General features: G+C 38.9%; 1 protein-coding gene across 2 annotated transcripts in view; it reads right to left on the minus strand.

Annotated features, from left to right (window-relative positions):
• The window catches only part of UBASH3B (ubiquitin associated and SH3 domain containing B), a 477436-nt gene that overhangs the window by 215865 nt on the left and 237108 nt on the right, over positions 1 to 24463 (minus strand). For both annotated transcript variants that reach the window (XM_053690105.1, XM_053690104.1), the window contains exons 2-3: positions 3562 to 3615; positions 1902 to 2088 (exon numbers count right to left, since the gene is read on the minus strand). In XM_053690105.1, the coding sequence (XP_053546080.1) occupies positions 1902 to 2088; positions 3562 to 3615 (241 nt within the window). The remainder of the gene's footprint in view (positions 1 to 1901; positions 2089 to 3561; positions 3616 to 24463) is intronic.

A 24463-nucleotide genomic window follows, 5' to 3' on the forward strand; every position in this document is an offset into this window, starting at 1 on the left:
CAGGAAGTCATGTGATGCACAGATATAGCCCAAGTGTGTACAAAATACAAAGACACAGGAAGTCATGTGATGCACAGATATAGCACAAGTGTGTACAAAATTCAAAGACACAGGAAGTCATGTGATGCACAGATATAGCACAAGTGTGTACAAAATACAGACACAGGAAGTCATGTGATGCACAGATATAGCACAAGTGTGTACAAAATACAGACACAGGAAGTCATGTGATGCACAGATATAGCACAAGTGTGTACATAATACAGACACAGGAAGTCATGTGATGCACAGATATAGCACAAGTGTGTACAAAATACAGACACAGGAAGTCATGTGATGCACAGATATAGCACAAGTGTGTACAAAATACAGACACAGGAAGTCATGTGATGCACAGATATAGCACAAGTGTGTAGAAAACACAAAGACACAGGAAGTCATGTGATGCACAGATATAGCACAAGTTTGTAGAAAACACAAAGACACAGGAAGTAATGTGATGCACAGATATAGCACAAGTGTGTACAAAATTCAAAGACACAGGAAGTCATGTGATGCACAGATATAGCACAAGTGTGTACAAAATACAGACACAGGAAGTCATGTGATGCACAGATATAGCACAAGTGTGTACAAAATACAGACACAGGACGTCATGTGATGCACAGATATAGCACAAGTGTGTACAAAATACAGACACAGGAAGTCATGTGATGCACAGATATAGCACAAGTGTGTACAAAATACAGACACAGGAAGTCATGTGATGCACAGATATAGCACAAGTGTGTACAAAATACAGACACAGGAAGTTATGTGATGCACAGATATAGCACAAGTGTGTACAAAATACAGACACAGGACGTCATGTGATGCACAGATATAGCACAAGTGTGTATAAAATACAGACACAGGAAGTCATGTGATGCACAGATATAGCACAAGTGTGTAGAAAACACAAAGACACAGGAAGTCGTGTGATGCACAGATATAGCACAAGTGTGTACAAAATATAAACACAGGAAGTCATGTGATGCACAGATATAGCACAAGTGTGTACAAAACACAAAGACACAGGAAGTCATGTGATGCACAGATATAGCACAAGTGTGTACAAAATACAGACACAGGACGTCATGTGATGCACAGATATAGCACAAGTGTGTAGAAAACACAAAGACACAGGAAGTCATGTGATGCACAGATATAGCACAAGTGTGTACAAAATATAAACACAGGAAGTCATGTGATGCACAGATATAGCACAAGTGTGTACAAAACACAAAGACACAGGAAGTCATGTGATGCACAGATATAGCACAAGTGTGTACAAAATACAGACACAGGAAGTCATGTGATGCACAGATATAGCTCAAGTGTGTACAAAACACAAAGACACAGAATGTCATGTGATGCACAGATATAGAACAAGTGTGTACAAAATATAAACACAGGAAGTCATGTGATGCACAGATATAGCACAAATGTGTACAAAATACAGACACAGGAAGTCATGTGATGCACAGATATAGCACAAGTGTGTAGAAAACACAAAGACACAGGAAGTCATGTGATGCACAGATATAGCACAAGTGTGTACAAAATATAAACACAGGAAGTCATGTGATGCACAGATATAGCACAAGTGTGTACAAAACACAAAGACACAGGAAGTCATGTGATGCACAGATATAGCACAAGTGTGTACAAAATACAGACACAGGAAGTCATGTGATGCACAGATATAGCACAAGTGTGTACAAAACACAAAGACACAGGAAGTCATGTGATGCACAGATATAGCACAAGTGTGTACAAAATATAAACACAGGAAGTCATGTGATGCACAGATATAGCACAAGTGTGTACAAAACACAAAGACACAACAAACTGGAACTTACCATAAAAAACTGACAAAGTGTTATGTGAGGAAAGATGTTATGAGCCTTGTTCTTCCCACAGATTTCTTTAGACTGCTGCCAGTATTCGGAGAGTTTTTGCGCTAAGGGACCCGTGGGCCGCAGATAGAGTACGTATTCGCGAGGCAGTGAATCATCCAAGAAAGGATCAGCTACATGAGAGAACAGCCTGTAAAGCAATAACATAGGTGCTTGTCTGTTATCGTAGAGGTCAAACGCGCCTGAGTATCTGACCTTAAACCCCTAACTATTAGCACTGGCCCACAGCCCTAACCCTGAACAAAAGAGGGGGGACGCATACCCCAAATGCTTCTGGGAAGTTATGTCTGTGCTAGGTAAAGCTTTTTGTGCACCAATAACCACCCTGTACCCACACGCCAATAACCACCCAGTACTTACACGCCAATAACCACCCTGTGCCCACACGCCAATAACCACCCAGTACTTACACGCATATAACCACCCTGTACCCACACGCCAATAACCACCCAGTACTTACATGCCAATAACTACCCTGTACCCACACGCCAATAACCACCCAGTACTCACACGCCACTAACCACCCTGTACCCACACGCCAATAACCACCCAGTACCCACACGCCAATAACCACCCAGTACTTACACGCCAATAACCACCCTGTACCCACACGCCAATAACCACCCAGTACTCACAAGCCAATAAACACCCAGTACTCACAAGCCAATAATCACGCTGTATTCACACGCCAATAACCACCCAGTACTCACAAGCCAATAACCACCCAGTACTCACACGCCAATAACCACCCAGTACTCACACGCCAATAACCACCCAGTACTCATACGCCAGTAACCACCCAGTACCCACACACCAATAACCACCCAGTACTTACACGCCAATAACCACCCAGTACCCACACGCCAATAACCACCCAGTACCCACATGCCAATAACCACCCTGAACCCACATGCCAATAACCACCCTGTACCCACATGCCAATAACCACCCTGAATCCACATTCCAATAACCACCCTGTACCCACACGCCAATAACCACCCAGTACCCACACGCCAATAACCACCCTGTACCCACACGCCAATAAACACCCTGTACCCACACGCCAATAACCACCCAGTACTCACATGCCAATAACCACCCAGTACTCACAAGCCAATAACCACCCTGTACCCACACGCCAATAACCACCCTGTACTCACAAGCCAATAAACACCCTGTACCCACACGCCAATAACCACCCAGTACTCACAAGCCAATAACCACCCTGTACCCACACGCCAATAACCACCCAGTACTCACAAGCCAATAACCACCTTGTACCCACATGCCAATAACCACCCTGTACTCACACGCCAATAACCACACAGTATTCACACACTAATAACCACTAAATTTCTCTCTCTGCAACTTGTACAATTATAATTTTGTAAAATAGAGAAAAAAGAAGCTTTGCTCTGTTGCCCGAGAAACACAAAACAGCCAGGAGTGTGTAATGCCCACAGTTGGAGCCAATTGTCTATAGGACGGGTGGAAGGTGGTAGTCTATTCACAGGGGTGTGTATGACTGCGCACAATGTATATGAGCAGATTACATTTATTAATTGTTTTGTTACAAGTGTATCCAGTGAAAAAACAAACTCACCAGTCACACGCGGCCTGAACGCTTCGTCCTCCAGTAGATGCTAAAGCTTTCTGCCTGCACAAACACACAAAAAACTTACATTAAATGAACTACAAACTGCATTAAACAAACAAACACATTAGCCAAATAAACATAAAATTACAAATGACATTAACCAACCTAGTCTAGGTTTCTGGGTCTATACTGTAGATATAGGAAGGTTTGAGCCAGTTATGTTTATAAGGAATTGCCCTGATGTTTGGACACCTCCAATATAGAGAGTTTTATATATATATATATATACAGTGTATATATATATATATATATATATATATATATATTTATTGAGACCTTGGGATTTTGTCCCTGGAACAGCTTTAGCACACAGCCTAACAGCAGAAAATGCTACACACGCTGGATTAGGTGTAAAAGCCTTGGCCTGTTCATTCACAGACAATTTGCAGAAATACATTTATAATAGAAACAAAATAAACCCTTGCACAATGGCACTTACAAAAACAGTATAAAGTGTCACTTACTAAACAGTATAAAGTGTCTGTTACTAAACAGTGTACAGTGTCTGTTACCAAACAGTATACAGTGTCTGTTACCAAACAGTATAAAGTGTCTGTTACTAAAAAGTATAAAGTGTCTGTTACTAAACAGCATAAAGTGTCACTTACTAAACAGTATAAAGTGTCTGTTACTAAACAGTATAAAGTGTCTGTTGCTAAACAGCATACAGTGTCACTTACTAAACAGTATAAAGTGTCTGTTACTAAACAGCATACAGTGTCACTTACTAAACAGTATAAAGTGTCTGTTACTAAACAGTATAAAGTGTCTGCTACTAAACAGTATAAAGTGTCTGTTACTAAACAGTATAAAGTGTCTGTTACTAAACAGCATAAAGTGTCACTTACTAAACAATATAAAGTGTCTGTTACTAAACAGCATAAAGTGCCTGTTACTAAACAGTATAAAGTGTCTTTTACTAAACAGCATAAAGTGTCTGTTACTAAACAGTATAAAGTGTCTGTTACTAAACAATATAAAGTGTCTGTTACTAAACAGTATAAAGTGTCTGTTACTAAACAGTATAAAGTGTCTGTTAATAAACAGTATAAAGTGTCTGTTACTAAACAGCATAAAGTGTCTGTTACTAAACAGCATAAAGTGTCACTTACTAAACAGTATAAAGTGTCTGTTACTAAACAGCATAAAGTGTCTGTTACTAAACAATATAAAGTGTCACTAAACAGTATAAAGTGTCTGTTACTAAACAGTATAAAGTGTCTGTTACTAAACAGTATAAAGTGTCACTTACTAAACAGTATAAAGTGTCTGTTACTAAACAGCATAAAGTGTCTGTTACTAAACAGTATAAAGTGTCACTTACTAAACAGTATAAAGTGTCTGTTACTAAACAGTTTAAAGTGTCACTTACTAAACAGTATAAAGTGTCTGTTACTAAAAAGCATAAAGTGTCTGTTACTAAACAGTATACAGTGTCACTTACTAAACAGTATAAAGTGTCTGTTACTAAACAGTATAAAGTGTCTGTTACTAAACAGTATAAAGTGTCACTTACTAAACAGCATAAAGTGTCTGTTACTAAACAGCATAAGGTGTCTGTTACTAAACAGTATAAAGTGTCTGTTACTAAACAGCATAAAGTGTCTGTTACTAAACAGCATAAAGTGTCACTTACTAAACAGCATAAAGTGTCTGTTACTAAACAGCATAAAGTGTCTGTTACTAAACAGCATAAAGTGTCTGTTACTAAACAGCATAAAGTGTCTGTTACTAAACAGTATACAGTGTCACTTACTAAACAGTATAAAGTGTCTGTTACTAAACAGCATAAAGTGTTTGTTACTAAAAAGTATAAAGTGTCTGTTACTAAACAGCATAAAGTGTCACTTGCTAAACAGCATAAAGTGTCTGTTACTAAACAGTATACTGTGTCTGTTACTAAACAGTATACAGTGTCTGTTACTAAACAGTATAAAGTGTCACTTACTAAACAGTATAAAGTGTCTGTTACTAAACAGCATAAAGTGTCTGTTACTAAACAGTATACAGTGTCACTTACTAAACAGTATAAAGTGTCTGTTACTAAACAGTTTAAAGTGTCACTTACTAAACAGTATAAAGTGTCTGTTACTAAACAGCATAAAGTGTCTGTTACTAAACAGTATACAGTGTCACTTACTAAACAGTATAAAGTGTCTGTTACTAAAAAGTATAAAGTGTCTGTTACTAAACAGTATAAAGTGTCACTTACTAAACAGCATAAAGTGTCTGTTACTAAACAGCATAAGGTGTCTGTTACTAAACAGTATAAAGTGTCTGTTACTAAACAGCATAAAGTGTCTGTTACTAAACAGCATAAACTGTCACTTACTAAACAGCATAAAGTGTCTGTTACTAAACAGCATAAAGTGTCTGTTACTAAACAGCATAAAGTGTTACTAAACAGCATAAAGTGTCTGTTACTAAACAGTATACAGTGTCACTTACTAAACAGTATAAAGTGTCTGTTACTAAACAGCATAAAGTGTCTGTTACTAAACAGCATAAAGTGTTTGTTACTAAACAGTATAAAGTGTCTGTTACTAAACAGCATAAAGTGTATGTTACTAAACAGCATAAAGTGTCACTTACTAAACAGCATAAAGTGTCTGTTACTAAACAGCATAAAGTGTCTGTTACTAAACAGCATAAAGTGTCTGTTACTAAACAGTATAAAGTGTCTGTTACTAAACAATATAAAGTGTCTGTTACTAAACAGTATAAAGTGTCTGTTACTAAACAGTATAAAGTGCCACTTACTAAACAGTATACAGTGTCTGTTACTAAACAGTATACAGTGTCACTTACTAAACAATATAAAGTGTCTGTTACTAAACAGTATAAAGTGTGTGTTACTAAACAATATAAAGTGTCTGTTACTAAACAGTATACAGTGTCACTTCCTAAACAATATAAAGTGTCTGTTACTAAACAGTATAAAGTGTCTGTTACTAAACAATATAAAGTGTCTGTTACTAAACAGTGTAAAGTGTCTGTTACTAAACAGTATACAGTGTCTGTTACTAAACAGTATAAAGGTTCTGTTACTAAACAGTATAAAGTGTCACTTACTAAACAGCATAAAGTGTCTGTTACTAAACAATATAAAGTGTCACTTACTAGACATAAAGTGTCACTTACTAAACAATATAAAGTGTCACTTACTAAACAGTATAAAGTGTCACTTACTAAACAGTATAAAGTGTCTGTTACTAAACAGTATAAAGTGTCTGTTACTAAACAGCATAAAGTGTCTGTTACTAAACAGCATAAAGTGTCACTTACTAAACAGTATAAAGTGTCTGTTACTAAACAGTATAAAGTGTCACTTACTAAACAGTATAACGTGTCTGTTACTAAACAGCATAAAGTGTCTGTTACTAAAAAGCATAAATTGTCTGTTACTAAACAGCATAAAGTGTCTGTTACTAAACAGCATAAAGTGTCTGTTACTAAACAGCATAAAGTGTCACTTACTAAACAGTATAAAGTGTCTGTTACTAAACAGCATAAAGTGTCACTTACTAAACAGCATAAAGTGTCACTTACTAAACAGCATAAAGTGTCACTTACTAAACAGCATAAAGTGTCTGTTACTAAACAGCATAAAGTGTCACTTACTAAACAGCATAAAGTGTCTGTTACTAAACAGCATAAACAGTATAAAGTGTCTGTTACTAAACAGCATAAAGTGTCTGTTACTAAACAGCATAAAGTGTCTGTTACTAAACAGTAAACAGTGTCTGTTACTAAACAGTATACAGTGTCTGTTACTAAACAGTATACAGTGTCTGTTACTAAACAGCATAAAGTGTCTGTTACTAAACAGGATAAAGTGTCTGTTACTAAACAGTATACCGTGTCTGTCACTAAACAGTATACAGTGTCTGTTACTAAACAGCATAAAGTGTCTGTTACTAAACAGTATAAAGTGTCTGTTACTAAACATTATAAAGTGTCTGTTACTAAACAGTATAACGTGTCTGTTACTAAACAGTATAAAGTGTCTGTTACTAAACAGTATACAGTGTCTGTTACTAAACAGTATAAAGTGTCTGTTACTAAACAGTATAAAGTGTCTGTTACTAAACAGTATACAGTGTCTGTTACTAAACAGTATAAAGTGTCTGTTACTAAACAGTATAAAGTGTCTGTTACTAAACAGCATAAAGTGTCTGTTACTAAACAATATAAAGTGTCACTTACTAGACATAAAGTGTCACTTACTAAACAATATAAAATGTCACTTACTAAACAGTATAAAGTGTCACTTACTAAACAGTATAAAGTGTCTGTTACTAAACAGCATAAAGTGTCTGTTACTAAACAGTATACAGTGTCACTTACTAAACAGTATAAAGTGTCTGTTACTAAACAGTATAAAGTGTCTGTTACTAAACAGTATAAAGTGTCACTTACTAAACAGTATAACATGTCTGTTACTAAACAGCATAAAGTGTCTGTTACTAAACAGCATAAAGTGTCTGTTACTAAACAGTATAAAGTGTCTGTTACTAAACAGTATAAAGTGTCACTTACTAAACAGTATAACGTGTCTGTTACTAAACAGCATAAATTGTCTGTTACTAAACAGCATAAAGTGTCTGTTACTAAACAGCATAAAGTGTCTGTTACTAAACAGCATAAAGTGTCACTTACTAAACAGTAGAAAGTGTCTGTTACTAAATAGCATAAAGTGTCACTTACTAAACAGCATAAAGTGTCACTTACTAAACAGCATAAAGTGTCTGTTACTAAACAGCATAAAGTGTCACTTACTAAACAGCATAAAGTGTCTGTTACTAAACAGCATAAACAGTATAAAGTGTCTGTTACTAAACAGCATAAAGTGTCTGTTACTAAACAGTATACAGTGTCTGTTACTAAACAGTATACAGTGTCTGTTACTAAACAGTATACAGTGTCTGTTACTAAACAGCATAAAGTGTCTGTTACTAAACAGGATAAAGTGTCTGTTAGTAAACAGTATACCGTGTCTGTCACTAAACAGTATACAGTGTCTGTTACTAAACAGCATAAAGTGTCTGTTACTAAACAGTATAAAGTGTATGTTACTAAACATTATAAAGTGTCTGTTACTAAACAGTATAACGTGTCTGTTACTAAACAGTATAAAGTGTCTGTTACTAAACAGTATACAGTGTCTGTTACTAAACAGTATAATGTGTCTGTTACTAAACAGTATAAAGTGTCTGTTACTAAACAGTATACAGTGTCTGTTACTAAACAGTATACAGTGTCTGTTACTAAACAGCATAAAGTGTCTGTTACTAAACAGGATAAAGTGTCTGTTAGTAAACAGTATACCGTGTCTGTCACTAAACAGTATACAGTGTCTGTTACTAAACAGCATAAAGTGTCTGTTACTAAACAGTATAAAGTGTATGTTACTAAACATTATAAAGTGTCTGTTACTAAACAGTATAACGTGTCTGTTACTAAACAGTATAAAGTGTCTGTTACTAAACAGTATACAGTGTCTGTTACTAAACAGTATAAAGTGTATGTTACTAAACATTATAAAGTGTCTGTTACTAAACAGTATAACGTGTCTGTTACTAAACAGTATAAAGTGTCTGTTACTAAACAGTATAAAGTGTCTGTTACTAAAGGCTTTTCCACACAACATAGATTTCAAACCTCACAGGCCTAGACCCTCTAGAGAGCAGCTTCAGTTTATATACTGTCTCTCACATACAGGTTCTAACAGCTCCAGAACACACTGCTGAGAAAAGCTTAGCTTGCAGGGAAACCTGTACTGGATACCTCACATGCAATTCTGTGGAGTGGATTACCGGCCCATGATAAACAATGTATATGTCCAATTCCACAAAGAACATTGTAGAATTTGTGGGAAACAGATTCCATTATGCACTAATAACTAGTGAGTACACGCTGCAGTAACTGACCTATGTACTAATTACTGCCAAGGATAAGCATAAGGATATCCTATGTACTAATTACTGCCTGGGATAAGCATAAGGCTATCCTACATACTAATTACTACCTGGGATAAGTATAAGGCTATCCTACATACTAATTACTGCCTGGGATAAGCATAAGGCTATCCTACATACTAATTACTGCATGGGATAAGTATAAGGCTATCCTACATACTAATTAATGCCTGGGATAAGCATAAGGCTATCCTACATACTAATTACTGCCTGGGATAAGCATAAGGCTATCCTACATACTAATTACTGCCTGGGATAAGTATAAGGCTATCCTACATACTAATTAATGCCTGGGATAAGCATAAGGCTATCCTACATACTAATTACTGCCTGGGATAAGCATAAGGCTATCCTACATACTAATTACTGCCTGGGATAAGTATAAGGCTATCCTACAGACTAATTACTGCCTGGGATAAACATAAGACTATACTACATACTAATTACTGCCTGGGATAAACATAAGGCTATCCTACATACTAACTAATACCTGGGATAAGCATAAGGCTATCCTACATACTAATTACTGCCTGTGATAAGCATAAGGCTATGCTACATACTAATTACTGCCTGGGATAAGCATAAGGCTATCCTACATACTAATTACTGCCTGTGATAAGCATAAGGCTATGCTACATACTAGTTACTGCCTGGGATAAGCATAAGGCTATCCTACATACTAATTACTGCCTGGTATAAGCATAAGGCTATCCTACATACTAATTACTGCTTGTGATAAGCATAAGGCTATCCTACATACTAGTTACTGCCTGGGATAAGCATAAGACTATCCTACATACTAATTACTGCCTGTGATAAGCATAAGGCTATCCTACATACTAGTTACTGCCTGGGATAAGCATAAGGCTATCCTACATACTAATTACTGCCTGGGATAAACATAAGGCTATCCTACATACTAATTACTGCCTGGGATAAGCATAAGGCTATCCTACATACTAATTAATGCCTGGTATAAGCATAAGGCTATCCTACATACTAATTACTGCCTGGGATAAGCATAAGGCTATCCTACATACTAATGCCTGGGATAAGCATAAGGCTATCCTACATACTAATTAATGCCTGGGATAAGCATAAGGCTATCCTACATACTAATTACTGCCTGGGATAAGCATAAGGCTATCCTACATACTAATGCCTGGGATAAGCATAAGGCTATCCTACATACTAATTACTGCCTGGGATAAGCATAAGGCTATCCTACATACTAATTAATGCCTGGTATAAGCATAAGGCTATCCTACATACTAATTACTGCCTGGGATAAGCATAAAGCTATCCTACATACTAATTACTGCCTGGGATAAGTATAAGGCTATCCTACAGACTAATTACTGCCTGGGATAAACATAAGACTATACTACATACTAATTACTGCCTGGGATAAACATAAGGCTATCCTACATACTAACTAATACCTGGGATAAGCATAAGGCTATCCTACATACTAATTACTGCCTGTGATAAGCATAAGGCTATGCTACATACTAATTACTGCCTGGGATAAGCATAAGGCTATCCTACATACTAATTACTGCCTGTGATAAGCATAAGGCTATGCTACATACTAGTTACTGCCTGGGATAAGCATAAGGCTATCCTACATACTAATTACTGCCTGGTATAAGCATAAGGCTATCCTACATACTAATTACTGCCTGGGATAAGTATAAGGCTATCCTACAGACAAATTACTGCCTGTGATAAGCATAAGGCTATGCTACATACTAGTTACTGCCTGGGATAAGCATAAGGCTATCCTACATACTAATTACTGCCTGGGATAAACATAAGACTATACTACATACTAATTACTGCCTGGGATAAACATAAGGCTATCCTACATACTAACTAATACCTGGGATAAGCATAAGGCTATCCTACATACTAATTACTGCCTGTGATAAGCATAAGGCTATGCTACATACTAATTACTGCCTGGGATAAGCATAAGGCTATCCTACATACTAATTACTGCCTGTGATAAGCATAAGGCTATGCTACATACTAGTTACTGCCTGGGATAAGCATAAGGCTATCCTACATACTAATTACTGCCTGGTATAAGCATAAGGCTATCCTACATACTAATTACTGCTTGTGATAAGCATAAGGCTATCCTACATACTAGTTACTGCCTGGGATAAGCATAAGGCTATCCTACATACTAATTACTGCCTGTGATAAGCATAAGGCTATCCTACATACTAATTACTGCCTGGGATAAACATAAGGCTATCCTACATACTAAGTAATGCCTGGGATAAGCATAAGGCTATCCTACATACTAATTACTGCCTGAGATGAGCATAAGGCTATCCTACATACTAGTTACTGCCTGGGATAAGCATAAGACTATCCTACATACTAATTACTGCCTGGGATAATCATAAGGCTATCCTACATACTAGTTACTGCCTGGGATAAGCATAAGACTATCCTACATACTAATTACTGCCTGTGATAAGCATAAGGCTATCCTACATACTAGTTACTGCCTGGGATAAGCATAAGGCTATCCTACATACTAATTACTGCCTGGGATAAACATAAGGCTATCCTACATACTAATTACTGCCTGGGATAAGCATAAGGCTATCCTACATACTAATTAATGCCTGGTATAAGCATAAGGCTATCCTACATACTAATTACTGCCTGGGATAAGCATAAGGCTATCCTACATACTAATGCCTGGGATAAGCATAAGGCTATCCTACATACTAATTAATGCCTGGGATAAGCATAAGGCTATCCTACATACTAATTACTGCCTGGGATAAGCATAAGGCTATCCTACATACTAATGCCTGGGATAAGCATAAGGCTATCCTACATACTAATTACTGCCTGGGATAAGCATAAGGCTATCCTACATACTAATTAATGCCTGGTATAAGCATAAGGCTATCCTACATACTAATTACTGCCTGGGATAAGCATAAGGCTATCCTACATACTAATTACTGCCTGGGATAAGTATAAGGCTATCCTACAGACTAATTACTGCCTGGGATAAACATAAGACTATCCTACATACTAATTACTGCCTGGGATAAACATAAGGCTATCCTACATACTAACTAATACCTGGGATAAGCATAAGGCTATCCTACATACTAATTACTGCCTGTGATAAGCATAAGGCTATGCTACATACTAATTACTGCCTGGGATAAGCATAAGGCTATCCTACATACTAATTACTGCCTGTGATAAGCATAAGGCTATGCTACATACTAGTTACTGCCTGGGATAAGCATAAGGCTATCCTACATACTAATTACTGCCTGGTATAAGCATAAGGCTATCCTACATACTAATTACTGCTTGTGATAAGCATAAGGCTATCCTACATACTAGTTACTGCCTGGTATAAGCATAAGGCTATCCTACATACTAATTACTGCCTGTGATAAGCATAAGGCTATCCTACATACTAGTTACTGCCTGGGATAAGCATAAGACTATCCTACATACTAATTACTGCCTGGGATAAGCATAAGGCTATCCTACATACTAGTTACTGCCTGGGATAAGCATAAGGCTATCCTACATACTAATTACTGCCTGGAATAAGCATAAGGCTATCCTACATACTAATTAATGCCTGGGATAAGCATAAGGCTATCCTACATACTAATTACTGCCTGGGATAAGCATAAGGCTATCCTACATACTAATGCCTGGGATAAGCATAAGGCTATCCTACATACTAATTAATGCCTGGGATAAGCATAAGGCTATCCTACATACTAATTACTGCCTGGGATAAGCATAAGGCTATCCTACATACTAATGCCTGGGATAAGCATAAGGCTATCCTACATACTAATTACTGCCTGGGATAAACATAAGGCTATCCTACATACTAATTACTGCCTGGGATAAGCATAAGGCTATCCTACATACTAATTAATGCCTGGTATAAGCATAAGGCTATCCTACATACTAATTACTGCCTGGGATAAGCATAAGGCTATCCTACATACTAATGCCTGGGATAAGCATAAGGCTATCCTACATACTAATTAATGCCTGGGATAAGCATAAGGCTATCCTACATACTAATTAATGCCTGGGATAAGCATAAGGCTATCCTACATACTAATTAATGCCTGGGATAAGCATAAGGCTATCCTACATACTAATTACTGCCTGGGATAAGCATAAGGCTATCCTACATACTAATGCCTGGGATAAGCATAAGGCTATCCTACAGACTAATGCCTGGGATAAGCATAAGGCTATCCTACATACTAATTAATGCCTGGGATAAGCATAAGGCTATCCTACATACTAATTACTGCCTGTGATAAGCATAAGGCTATCCTACATACTAATGCCTGGGATAAACATAAGGCTATCCTACAGACTAATTACTGCCTGGGATAAGCATAAGGCTATCCTACATACTAATTACCGCCTGTGATAAGCATAAGGCTATCCTACATACTAATGCCTGGGATAAACATAAGGCTATCCTACATACTAATTACTGCCTGGGATAAACATAAGGCTATCCTACAGACTAATATGACTGAATGTAAAGCTGTAGAACAAATGACTCTCACTGCTGAACTCTGAAGTAACAGAATGAGTTGGTGCAGAGGAAAATACCCAGAGGTTTCATGTGACTGAATAAAGCTGGGGGTGTAATGCAGATTAGGGAAATCTTAAAGTGACATTACAATATTTAATGCTATCATGTAACAAACATCTCATGACTAATGACAGGCTACAATATGTCATTTTTACAGTACTGTCCCTGCATATATAAGTGCATAACCCCAGCAAAAGGTTAAACACAGAGGTAAAGTCTCACTCAGGATTCATAAGTACTGGAGCTGCTAACAAACCAGGGGCTAGCCAATCAGGAGTGGCATTTGCACATTACTTGGCAATTTTCTGTTCAGGTTCTACAATGCTTGCAGTTTGTATCTAAGATTAACCTATGTGTTTAACCTCTATTGTTGTGTTCTATACAAAATTATAAAAAAAGAAATAAAAGAGAGGGCGCTAAAAAGCTAGAAGTAACAACCACATTTAATCAGAGGAAGTGTAATGTATAAATACCAATATTGTATTCAAATAACTGCTGATATAAGAATGAGGGACGTCTCCCTTAAAATACAAATGCAATACACAATTGATACAAACGGTCCGTTTAAATATGCAATGTTAGCAAAATACAATATAAAATTGAGATACAATTAAGTAAAACCTATTGAACCACCTTTTAAAATCCATATATATCATAGAAAATGACATAATATATTGGTAACTAAGTAACTCTTAGCTCAAATGAATGAAAAAGTACCAATGTTGTGAAGTGCGTAGCTAAGACAAAACTGAACGAGGTTATTTGTTAGAGGCCACATTGTAACAGATAATCCTGTATGAGATTGGTGTTGATTCCTCCTGATAGTTACTTTAAATAACAAGGTTATGTCCTTTTATAACGAAAAGATAAAAACAGCCCACCGGATCAAAATTCTCTCAAAGTCAACACCTACTGTTAGTGGAAATCATGGCTCACCTTCAGGAGATGATAGGAGCAATCTCACTCACCCCTCTTCCTCCAGAGTGCGGCTCCAATTTCTGAATTGAAATTCCCAGTTCCGGTGTGTGGAGATTTGTCAGAAAGACCCGGCAGGTGCAATGTCCGTAATCCAAAGTCTGGAACAGATGATGATCTTGAAAATGTCTAGTGATACAGGTGAAACGCGTTGAAGCTAAGCTATTTGTCCTGCAAAGATTATTATTTTTTCTTCACTAGGTACCTAGTACCTGCGCATGATACACACTAAGTACGGGGTGTTCCAGACTTTGGATTACGGACATTGCACCTGCCAGGTCTTTCTGACAAATCTCCACACACCGGAACTGGGAATTTCAATTCAGAAATTGGAGCCGCACTCTGGAGGAAGAGGGGTGAGTGAGATTGCTCCTATCATCTCCTGAAGGTGAGCCGTGATTTCCACTAACAGTAGATGTTGACTTTGAGAGAATTTTGATCCGGTGGGCTGTTTTTATCTTTTCGTTATAAAAGGAAATAACCTTGTTATTTAAAGTAACTATCAGGAGGAATCAACACCAATCTCATACAGGATTATCTGTTACAATGTGGCCTCTAACAAATAACCTCGTTCAGTTTTGTCTTAGCTACGCACTTCACAACATTGGTACTTTTTCATTCATTTGAGCTAAGAGTTGCTTAGTTACAAATATATTATGCCATTTTCTATGATATATATGGATTTTAAAAGGTGGTTCAATAGGTTTTACTTAATTGTATCTCAATTTTATATTGTATTTTGCTAACATTGCATATTTAAACGGACCGTTTGTATAAATTGTGTATTGCATTTGTATTTTAAGGGAGACGTCCCTCATTCTTATATCAGCAATTATTTGAATACAATATTGGTATTTATACATTACACTTCCTCTGATTAAATGTGGTTGTTACTTCTAGCTTTTTAGCGCCCTCTCTTTTATTTCTTTTTTGTTATTTCCTACTGTGTCCACTTTTAGGGAGGTGGTTTGGGAGTTGTAACATTTGGGCTTAGCGCTGTGTATATATTTTTTAGGTGTTTGACCTATACACAATTATCCTGGGTCGGTTAAACTGAAATTACATTGTGAAAATGTAGCAATAGTATGTGCCTTTAAATAAGCTATAACATTTATATAATACAGGTACTTCTCTATGCTGCAGGATACAGAGCACGGTAACACTGTCTGTGCAACGAAACTACTTTGCAATATATTTTCATTATTTTGCCCCTTTTATGTAAATTAGCTCTGAAGATGGGGCAGTTTCTAATTCTCAGAACATGAAATGCACCTACTGACTCCTCATGGCTAACCCTGTTACATATTTGTCCCTAATGGGCTTTATCAGATAACTGCTGAACAAAGCCCTCTATACTAACATTATAGCTGGGGCTAGAACAGACAAAAGCTGACATTGGCTACCCACATAGGGCAAATGGTGGGTGAGGTTTGGGTAGCGTGTAAGCAGGGAATATACGGTCTGGCAGGGAGAGTTCAGCGCTGAGCACCTGAATACACAGTAAATATAATGTACTTCAGGTTTCTCTTGTTCCTGCACCAGGTGTTCTATATCTGCTTCATGTTGCACGTCTGTGATATTCATTAAACATATTTACATATCCCCTTTTTATAGATCTCACTGCAGTGGGAATAGTCTCAATCCAGTCAATATTGGAGTTCACATGGATGCATTTAAGTTTGGAATAGAAGTCATTTTTGAAATATACACAAGTTAGCAAAAAATATAGCCGTTTCAAATGTCCCTTTAAGTATGCTGTGTGCACAAGTAATTTAAACATAGCACTTGCTCAGAGAGCCTCACGTGCTTGCACCATCTGGTAATGACTCAATTTGTTAGTTACTGACATGATACAAACCCCACTGGTGCACTGAGCAGCTGCAGTATTTAAAATGCTGGTGCACTGAGAATATCTAGTTATGCTTCACATGCACGTGCAGAGAAAAATGTTAACACTAAAGCAGTGATAACTTTTACTAGAAGCATTTTTTATTACAAATATGTTTCTATTCAATAATGTAATTCAGCTATGTGCATTTAAATTTTGACCGGAATTTCCCTTTAACTTAGATCATTTTCTTTATTGAATTTTTTCTTATCAGCAGGTCACTGGCACCACGTGCACCAGCATCCCTGTGCTGCCAAGTAAACTCCCATGCACAAAACATAAGATCAGTAAGGGACCTTATTTACTTTACTGAGGGCCAGTTGTATATTTACAATAAAGTAAATACTATTTCTTAGTGTGTCATACTGTAAAATCTGTGTACTTCACCTGTTTTGCTAGAAGGACAAAGGGACAGACGGATAACATTTCATACGACTGGGGTCTCCCCTCTCTCCCTACTTAAACCAATCAGTAATGCTCCTGAGGGGACCACACAATATTAGCCCAATGACTTGGTACATCTCACAGTGCAAGACTTTCTACCACTGATGTGTAAGGGCACATTATAGAATGTATTTCTTTTGTTATTGAGAAACAGATGTTCCTGTCCTCAATAATAATATAACTCCTTTGTTTTAATGCTAGTGTAGGCGTGGCCCCTATACACAGCTTATGGAGTTGTCGTCATCAGCCACTCAGGGATGGGTTGTGCGCAGACATGTAACCATCCCACTGGCCAGACAGAAAGACACGCACACGCTAACATGTGCATGCTCATCCATTTACATGTGTGCACACACACGTACAGTCTCACACACACTAACACACGTACAGTCTCACACACACTAACACACATACAGTCTCACACACTGTAACACACGTACAGTCTCACACACACTAACACACGTACAGTCTCACACACTGTAACACACGTACAGTCTCACACACACTAACACATGTACAGTCTCACACACAGTAACACACGTGCAGTCTCACACAAACTAACACACGTACAGTCTCACACACTGTAACACACGTACAGTCTCACACACACTAACACACGTACAGTCTCACACACTGTAACACACGTACAGTCTCACACACACTAACACACGTACAGTCTCACACACACTAACACACATACAGTCTCACACACTGTAACACACGTACAGTCTCACACACACTAACACACGTACAGTCTCACACACTGTAACACACGTACAGTCTCACACACACTAACACATGTACAGTCTCACACACAGTAACACACGTGCAGTCTCACACAAACTAACACACATACAGTCTCACACACTGTAACACACGTACAGTCTCACACACAGTAACACACGTACAGTCTCACACACACTAACACACGTACAGTCTCACACACACTAACACACATACAGTCTCACACACTGTAACACACATACAGTCTCACACACTGTAACACACGTACAGTCTCACACACACTAACACACGTACAGTCTCACACACTGTAACACACGTACAGTCTCACACACACTAACACACATACAGTCTCACACACACTAACACACATACAGTCTCACACACTGTAACACACATACAGTCTCACACACTGTTACACACGTACAGTCTCACACACACTAACACACGTACAGTCTCACACACTGTAACACACGTACAGTCTCACACACACTAACACACGTACAGTCTCACACACTGTAACACACGTACAGTCTCACACACTGTAACACACATACAGTCTCACACACAGTAACACACATACAGTCTCACACACAGTAACACACATACAGTATCACACACAGTAACACACGTACAGTCTCACACACACTAACACACGTACAGTCTCACACACACTAACACACGTACAGTCTCACACACTGTAACACACATACAGTCTCACACACAGTAACACACATACAGTCTCACACACACTAACACACATACAGTCTCACACACAGTAACACACGTACAGTCTCACACACTGTAACACACGTACAGTCTCACACACAGTAACACACGTACAGTCTCACACACAGTAACACACATACAGTCTCACACACACTAACACACGTACAGTCTCACACACTGTAACACACGTACAGTCTCACACACAGTAACACACGTACAGTCTCACACACAGTAACACACGTACAGTCTCACACACTGTAACACACGTACAGTCTCACACACAGTAACACACGTACAGTCTCACACACACTAACACACGTACAGTCTCACACACTGTAACACACGTACAGTCTCACACACAGTAACACACGTACAGTCTCACACACAGTAACACACGTACAGTCTCACACACTGTAACACACGTACAGTCTCACACACAGTAACACACGTACAGTCTCACACACACTAACACACGTACAGTCTCACACACACTAACACACGTAATGTCTCACACACAGTAACACACGTACAGTCTCACACACACTAACACACGTACAGTCTCACACACTGTAACACACGTACAGTCTCACACACAGTAAAACACGTACAGTCTCACACACACTAACACACGTACAGTCTCACACACTGTAACACACGTACAGTCTCACACACACTAACACACGTACAGTCTCACACACAGTAACACACGTACAGTCTCACACACACTAACACACGTACAGTCTCACACACAGTAACACACGTACAGTCTCACACACAGTAACACACGTACAGTCTCACACACTGTAACACACGTACAGTCTCACACACTGTAACACACGTACAGTCTCACACACACTAACACACGTACAGTCTCACACACAGTAACACACGTACAGTCTCACACACACTAACACATGTACAGTCTCACACACTGTAACACACGTACAGTCTCACACACTGTAACACACGTACAGTCTCACACACACTAACACACGTACAGTCTCACACACAAAAACACACGTAGAGTCTCACACACTGTAACACACGTACAGTCTCACACACAGTAACACACGTACAGTCTCACACACTGTAACACACGTACAGTCTCACACACACAGTAACACACTTATAGTCTCACACACACTAACACACGTACAGTCTCACACACAGTAACACACGTAGAGTCTCACACACACTAACACACGCACAGTCTCACACACTGTAACACACGTACAGTCTCACACACAGTAACACATGTACAGTCTCACACACACTAACACACGTACAGTCTCACACACAGTAACACACGTACAGTCTCACACACACTAACACACGTACAGTCTCACACACTGTAACACACGTACAGTCTCACACACAGTAACACACGTACAGTCTCACACACACTAACACACATACAGTCTCACACACTGTAACACACGTACAGTCTCACACACAGTAACACACGTGCAGTCTCACACAAACTAACACACGTACAGTCTCACACACTGTAACACACGTACAGTCTCACACACATTAACACACGTACAGTCTCACACACTGTAACACACGTACAGTCTCACACACAGTAACACACGTGCAGTCTCACACAAACTAACACACGTACAGTCTCACACACTGTAACACACGTACAGTCTCACACACAGTAACACACGTACAGTCACAAACACACTAACACACGTACAGTCTCACACACACTAACACACGTACAGTCTCACACACACTAACACACGTACAGTCTCACACACACTGACACACGTACAGTCTCACACACACTAACACACGTACAGTCTCATATACACTAACACACGTACAGTCTCACACACACTAACACACGTACAGTCTCACACACAGTAACACATGTACAGTCTCACACACAGTAACACATGTACAGTCTCACACACAGTAACACACGTACAGTCTCACACACAGTAACACACGTACAGTCTCACACACAGTAACACACGTACAGTCTCACACACACTAACACACGTACAGTCTCACACACAGTAACACACGTACAGTCTCACACACAGTAACACACGTACAGTCTCACACACACTAACACACGTACAGTCTCACACACAGTAACACACGTACAGTCTCACACACACTAACACATGTACAGTCTCACACACACTAACACAGGTACAGTCTCACACACACTAACACACGTACAGTCTCACACACAGTAACACACATACAGTCTCACACACACTAACACACGTACAGTCTCACACACAGTAACACATGTACAGTCTCACACACAGTAACACATGTACAGTCTCACACACAGTAACACACGTACAGTCTCACACACACTAACACACGTACAGTCTCACACACAGTAACACACGTACAGTCTCACACACACTAACACACGTACAGTCTCACACACAGTAACACACGTACAGTCTCACACACAGTAACACACGTACAGTCTCACACACAGTAACACACGTACAGTCTCACACACAGTAACACACGTACAGTCTCACACACACTAACACACGTAAAGTCTCACACACACTAACACACGTACAGTCTCACACACAGTAACACACGTACAGTCTCACACACAGTAACACACGTACAGTCTCACACACCAACACATGTACAGTCTCACACACAGTAACACACGTACAGTCTCACACACACTAACACACGTACAGTCTCACACACCAACACATGTACAGTCTCACACACAGTAACACACTTACAGTCTCACACACACTAACACAAGTACAGTCTCACACACAGTAACACACTTACAGTCTCACACACACTAACACAAGTACAGTCTCACACACAGTAACACACTTACAGTCTCACAGACACTAACACAAGTACAGTCTCACACACAGTAACACACATACAGTCTCACACACACTAACACACGTAAAGTCTCACACACACTAACACACGTACAGTCTCACACACAGTAACACACGTACAGTCTCACACACAGTAACACACGTACAGTCTCACACACCAACACATGTACAGTCTCACACACAGTAACACACGTACAGTCTCACACACACTAACACACGTACAGTCTCACACACCAACACATGTACAGTCTCACACACAGTAACACACTTACAGTCTCACACACACTAACACAAGTACAGTCTCACACACAGTAACACACTTACAGTCTCACACACACTAACACAAGTACAGTCTCACACACAGTAACACACTTACAGTCTCACAGACACTAACACAAGTACAGTCTCACACACAGTAACACACATACAGTCTCACACACACTAACACAAGTACAGTCTCACACACAGTAACACATGTACAGTCTCACACACACTAACACACGTACAGTCTCACACACAGTAACACATGTACAGTCTCACACACACTAACACACGTACAGTCTCACACACAGTAACACACGTACAGTCTCACACACACTAACACACGTACAGTCTCACATACACTAACACACGTACAGTCTCACACACTAACACACGTACAGTCTCACACACAGTAACACACATACAGTCTCACACACACTAACACACGTACAGTCTCATACACAGTAACACATGTACAGTCTCACACACACTAACACACGTACAGTCTCACACACAGTAACACACGTACAGTCTCACAGACACTAACACATGTACATAAGTAATTAAATGCCCTATCCTCCTGGCTTGCTGTAATAACATAAGAGCCATAGAGCTGACTCAACCATAACTATATAATAATAACTTATATTTATAACTTTAAATAAATAAACACAAACACAGAGTGTGGGAAAAGACCCGTGGCTACAAGCTAATTTATATAAATGCTCTTCCTTTCAAATCACATGATTTGTAAGCAGCCTTGGGTCCCATCCGATATGCAGCGTCGCCCGCAAAAGCCGGTGAGGCCGGTTTTTGCGCGGGTTTGGTATCCTACATACAGCGCCACATATAAATGTGGCACGTATATTTCACCCGTCGGACGTAGTTTTTTTACCCATAGATTAACATATAAAAGATGCGCAATTTGGTATCCAATATCCAGCGCAAGGCCTTATGTGGGGAAAATGGCAAAATCTTACTCCATTTTCACCTCGCCATAAAATGCAGCCGTAGCAGGCCTTGCGCTGAGTATGGGAGCACCGTAACTCCCTAAAATGAATGCAAAAAAAACCTAACACCTAACGCATGCGCAATGTCTATCTACCTGTCAACCGCAATCCCCCACCGCAATAACTAATAAAGTGTATTTACCCCTAAACCGCCACTCCTGGACCCCGCCGCACCTAAATAAAGTGTTTAACCCCTAAACCGCCGCTCCCGGACCCCGCCGCCACCTACATTAAATGTATTACCCCCTAATCTGACCCCCCTACACCGCCGCCACTTACATTAAATGTATTTCCCCCTAATCTGACCCCCCTACACCGCCGCCACCTTCATTAAATGTATTAACACCTAATCTGACCCCCCTACACCGCCGCCACCTACATTAAATGTATTACCCCCTAAACCTAAGTCTAACCCTAACACCCCCCTAACTTAATTATTATTTAACTAAATCTAAATAATATAACTATTATTAACTAAATTATTCCTATTTAAAACTAAATACTTACCTATAAAATAAACCCTAAGATAGCTACAATATAATTAATAATTACATTGTAGATATTTTAGGATTTATTTTTATTTTACAGGCAACTTTGTATCTATTTTAACTAGGTACAATAGCTATTAAATAGTTAATAACTATTTAATAGCTACCTAGTTAAAATAATTACAAAAATACCTGTAAAATAAATCCTAACCTAAGTTACAAATACACCTAACACTACACTATCAATAAATTAATTAAATAAATAAATCAACTACAATTATCTAAAATAAAATACAATTAAAAAACTAAACTATAGTACAAAAAAACAAACACTAAATTACAAAAAATAAAAAAATATTACAAGAAGTTTAAACTAATTACACCTAATCTAAGCCCCCTAATAAAATAAAAAAGCCCCCCAAAATAATAAAATGCCCTACCCTATACTAAATTACAAATAGCCCTTAAAAGGGCCTTTTGCGGGGCATTGCCCCAAAGTAATCAGCTCTTTTACCTGTAAAAAAAAGAACAATCCCCCCCCAACATTACAACCCACCACCCACACACCCCTACTCTAAAACCCACCCGATCCCCCCTTTAAAAAACACTACCCCATTGAAGATCACCCTACCTTGAGCCGTCTTCACCCAGCCGGGCCAAAGTCTTCATCCAATCCAGGCACAAGTGGTCCTCCAGCCGGGCAGAAGTCTTCATCCGATCGGGGCAGAAGAGGTCCTCCATCCGGCAGAAATCTTCATCCAAGCGGCATCTTCTATCTTCATCCTTCTGGCGAGGAGCGGCTCCATCTTGAAGACATCCGACGCGGAGCATCCTTCCTGCACGACGACTACCCGA

Source organism: Bombina bombina, chromosome 8 (assembly GCF_027579735.1).
Source record: "Bombina bombina isolate aBomBom1 chromosome 8, aBomBom1.pri, whole genome shotgun sequence".
Taxonomy (NCBI): domain Eukaryota; kingdom Metazoa; phylum Chordata; class Amphibia; order Anura; family Bombinatoridae; genus Bombina; species Bombina bombina.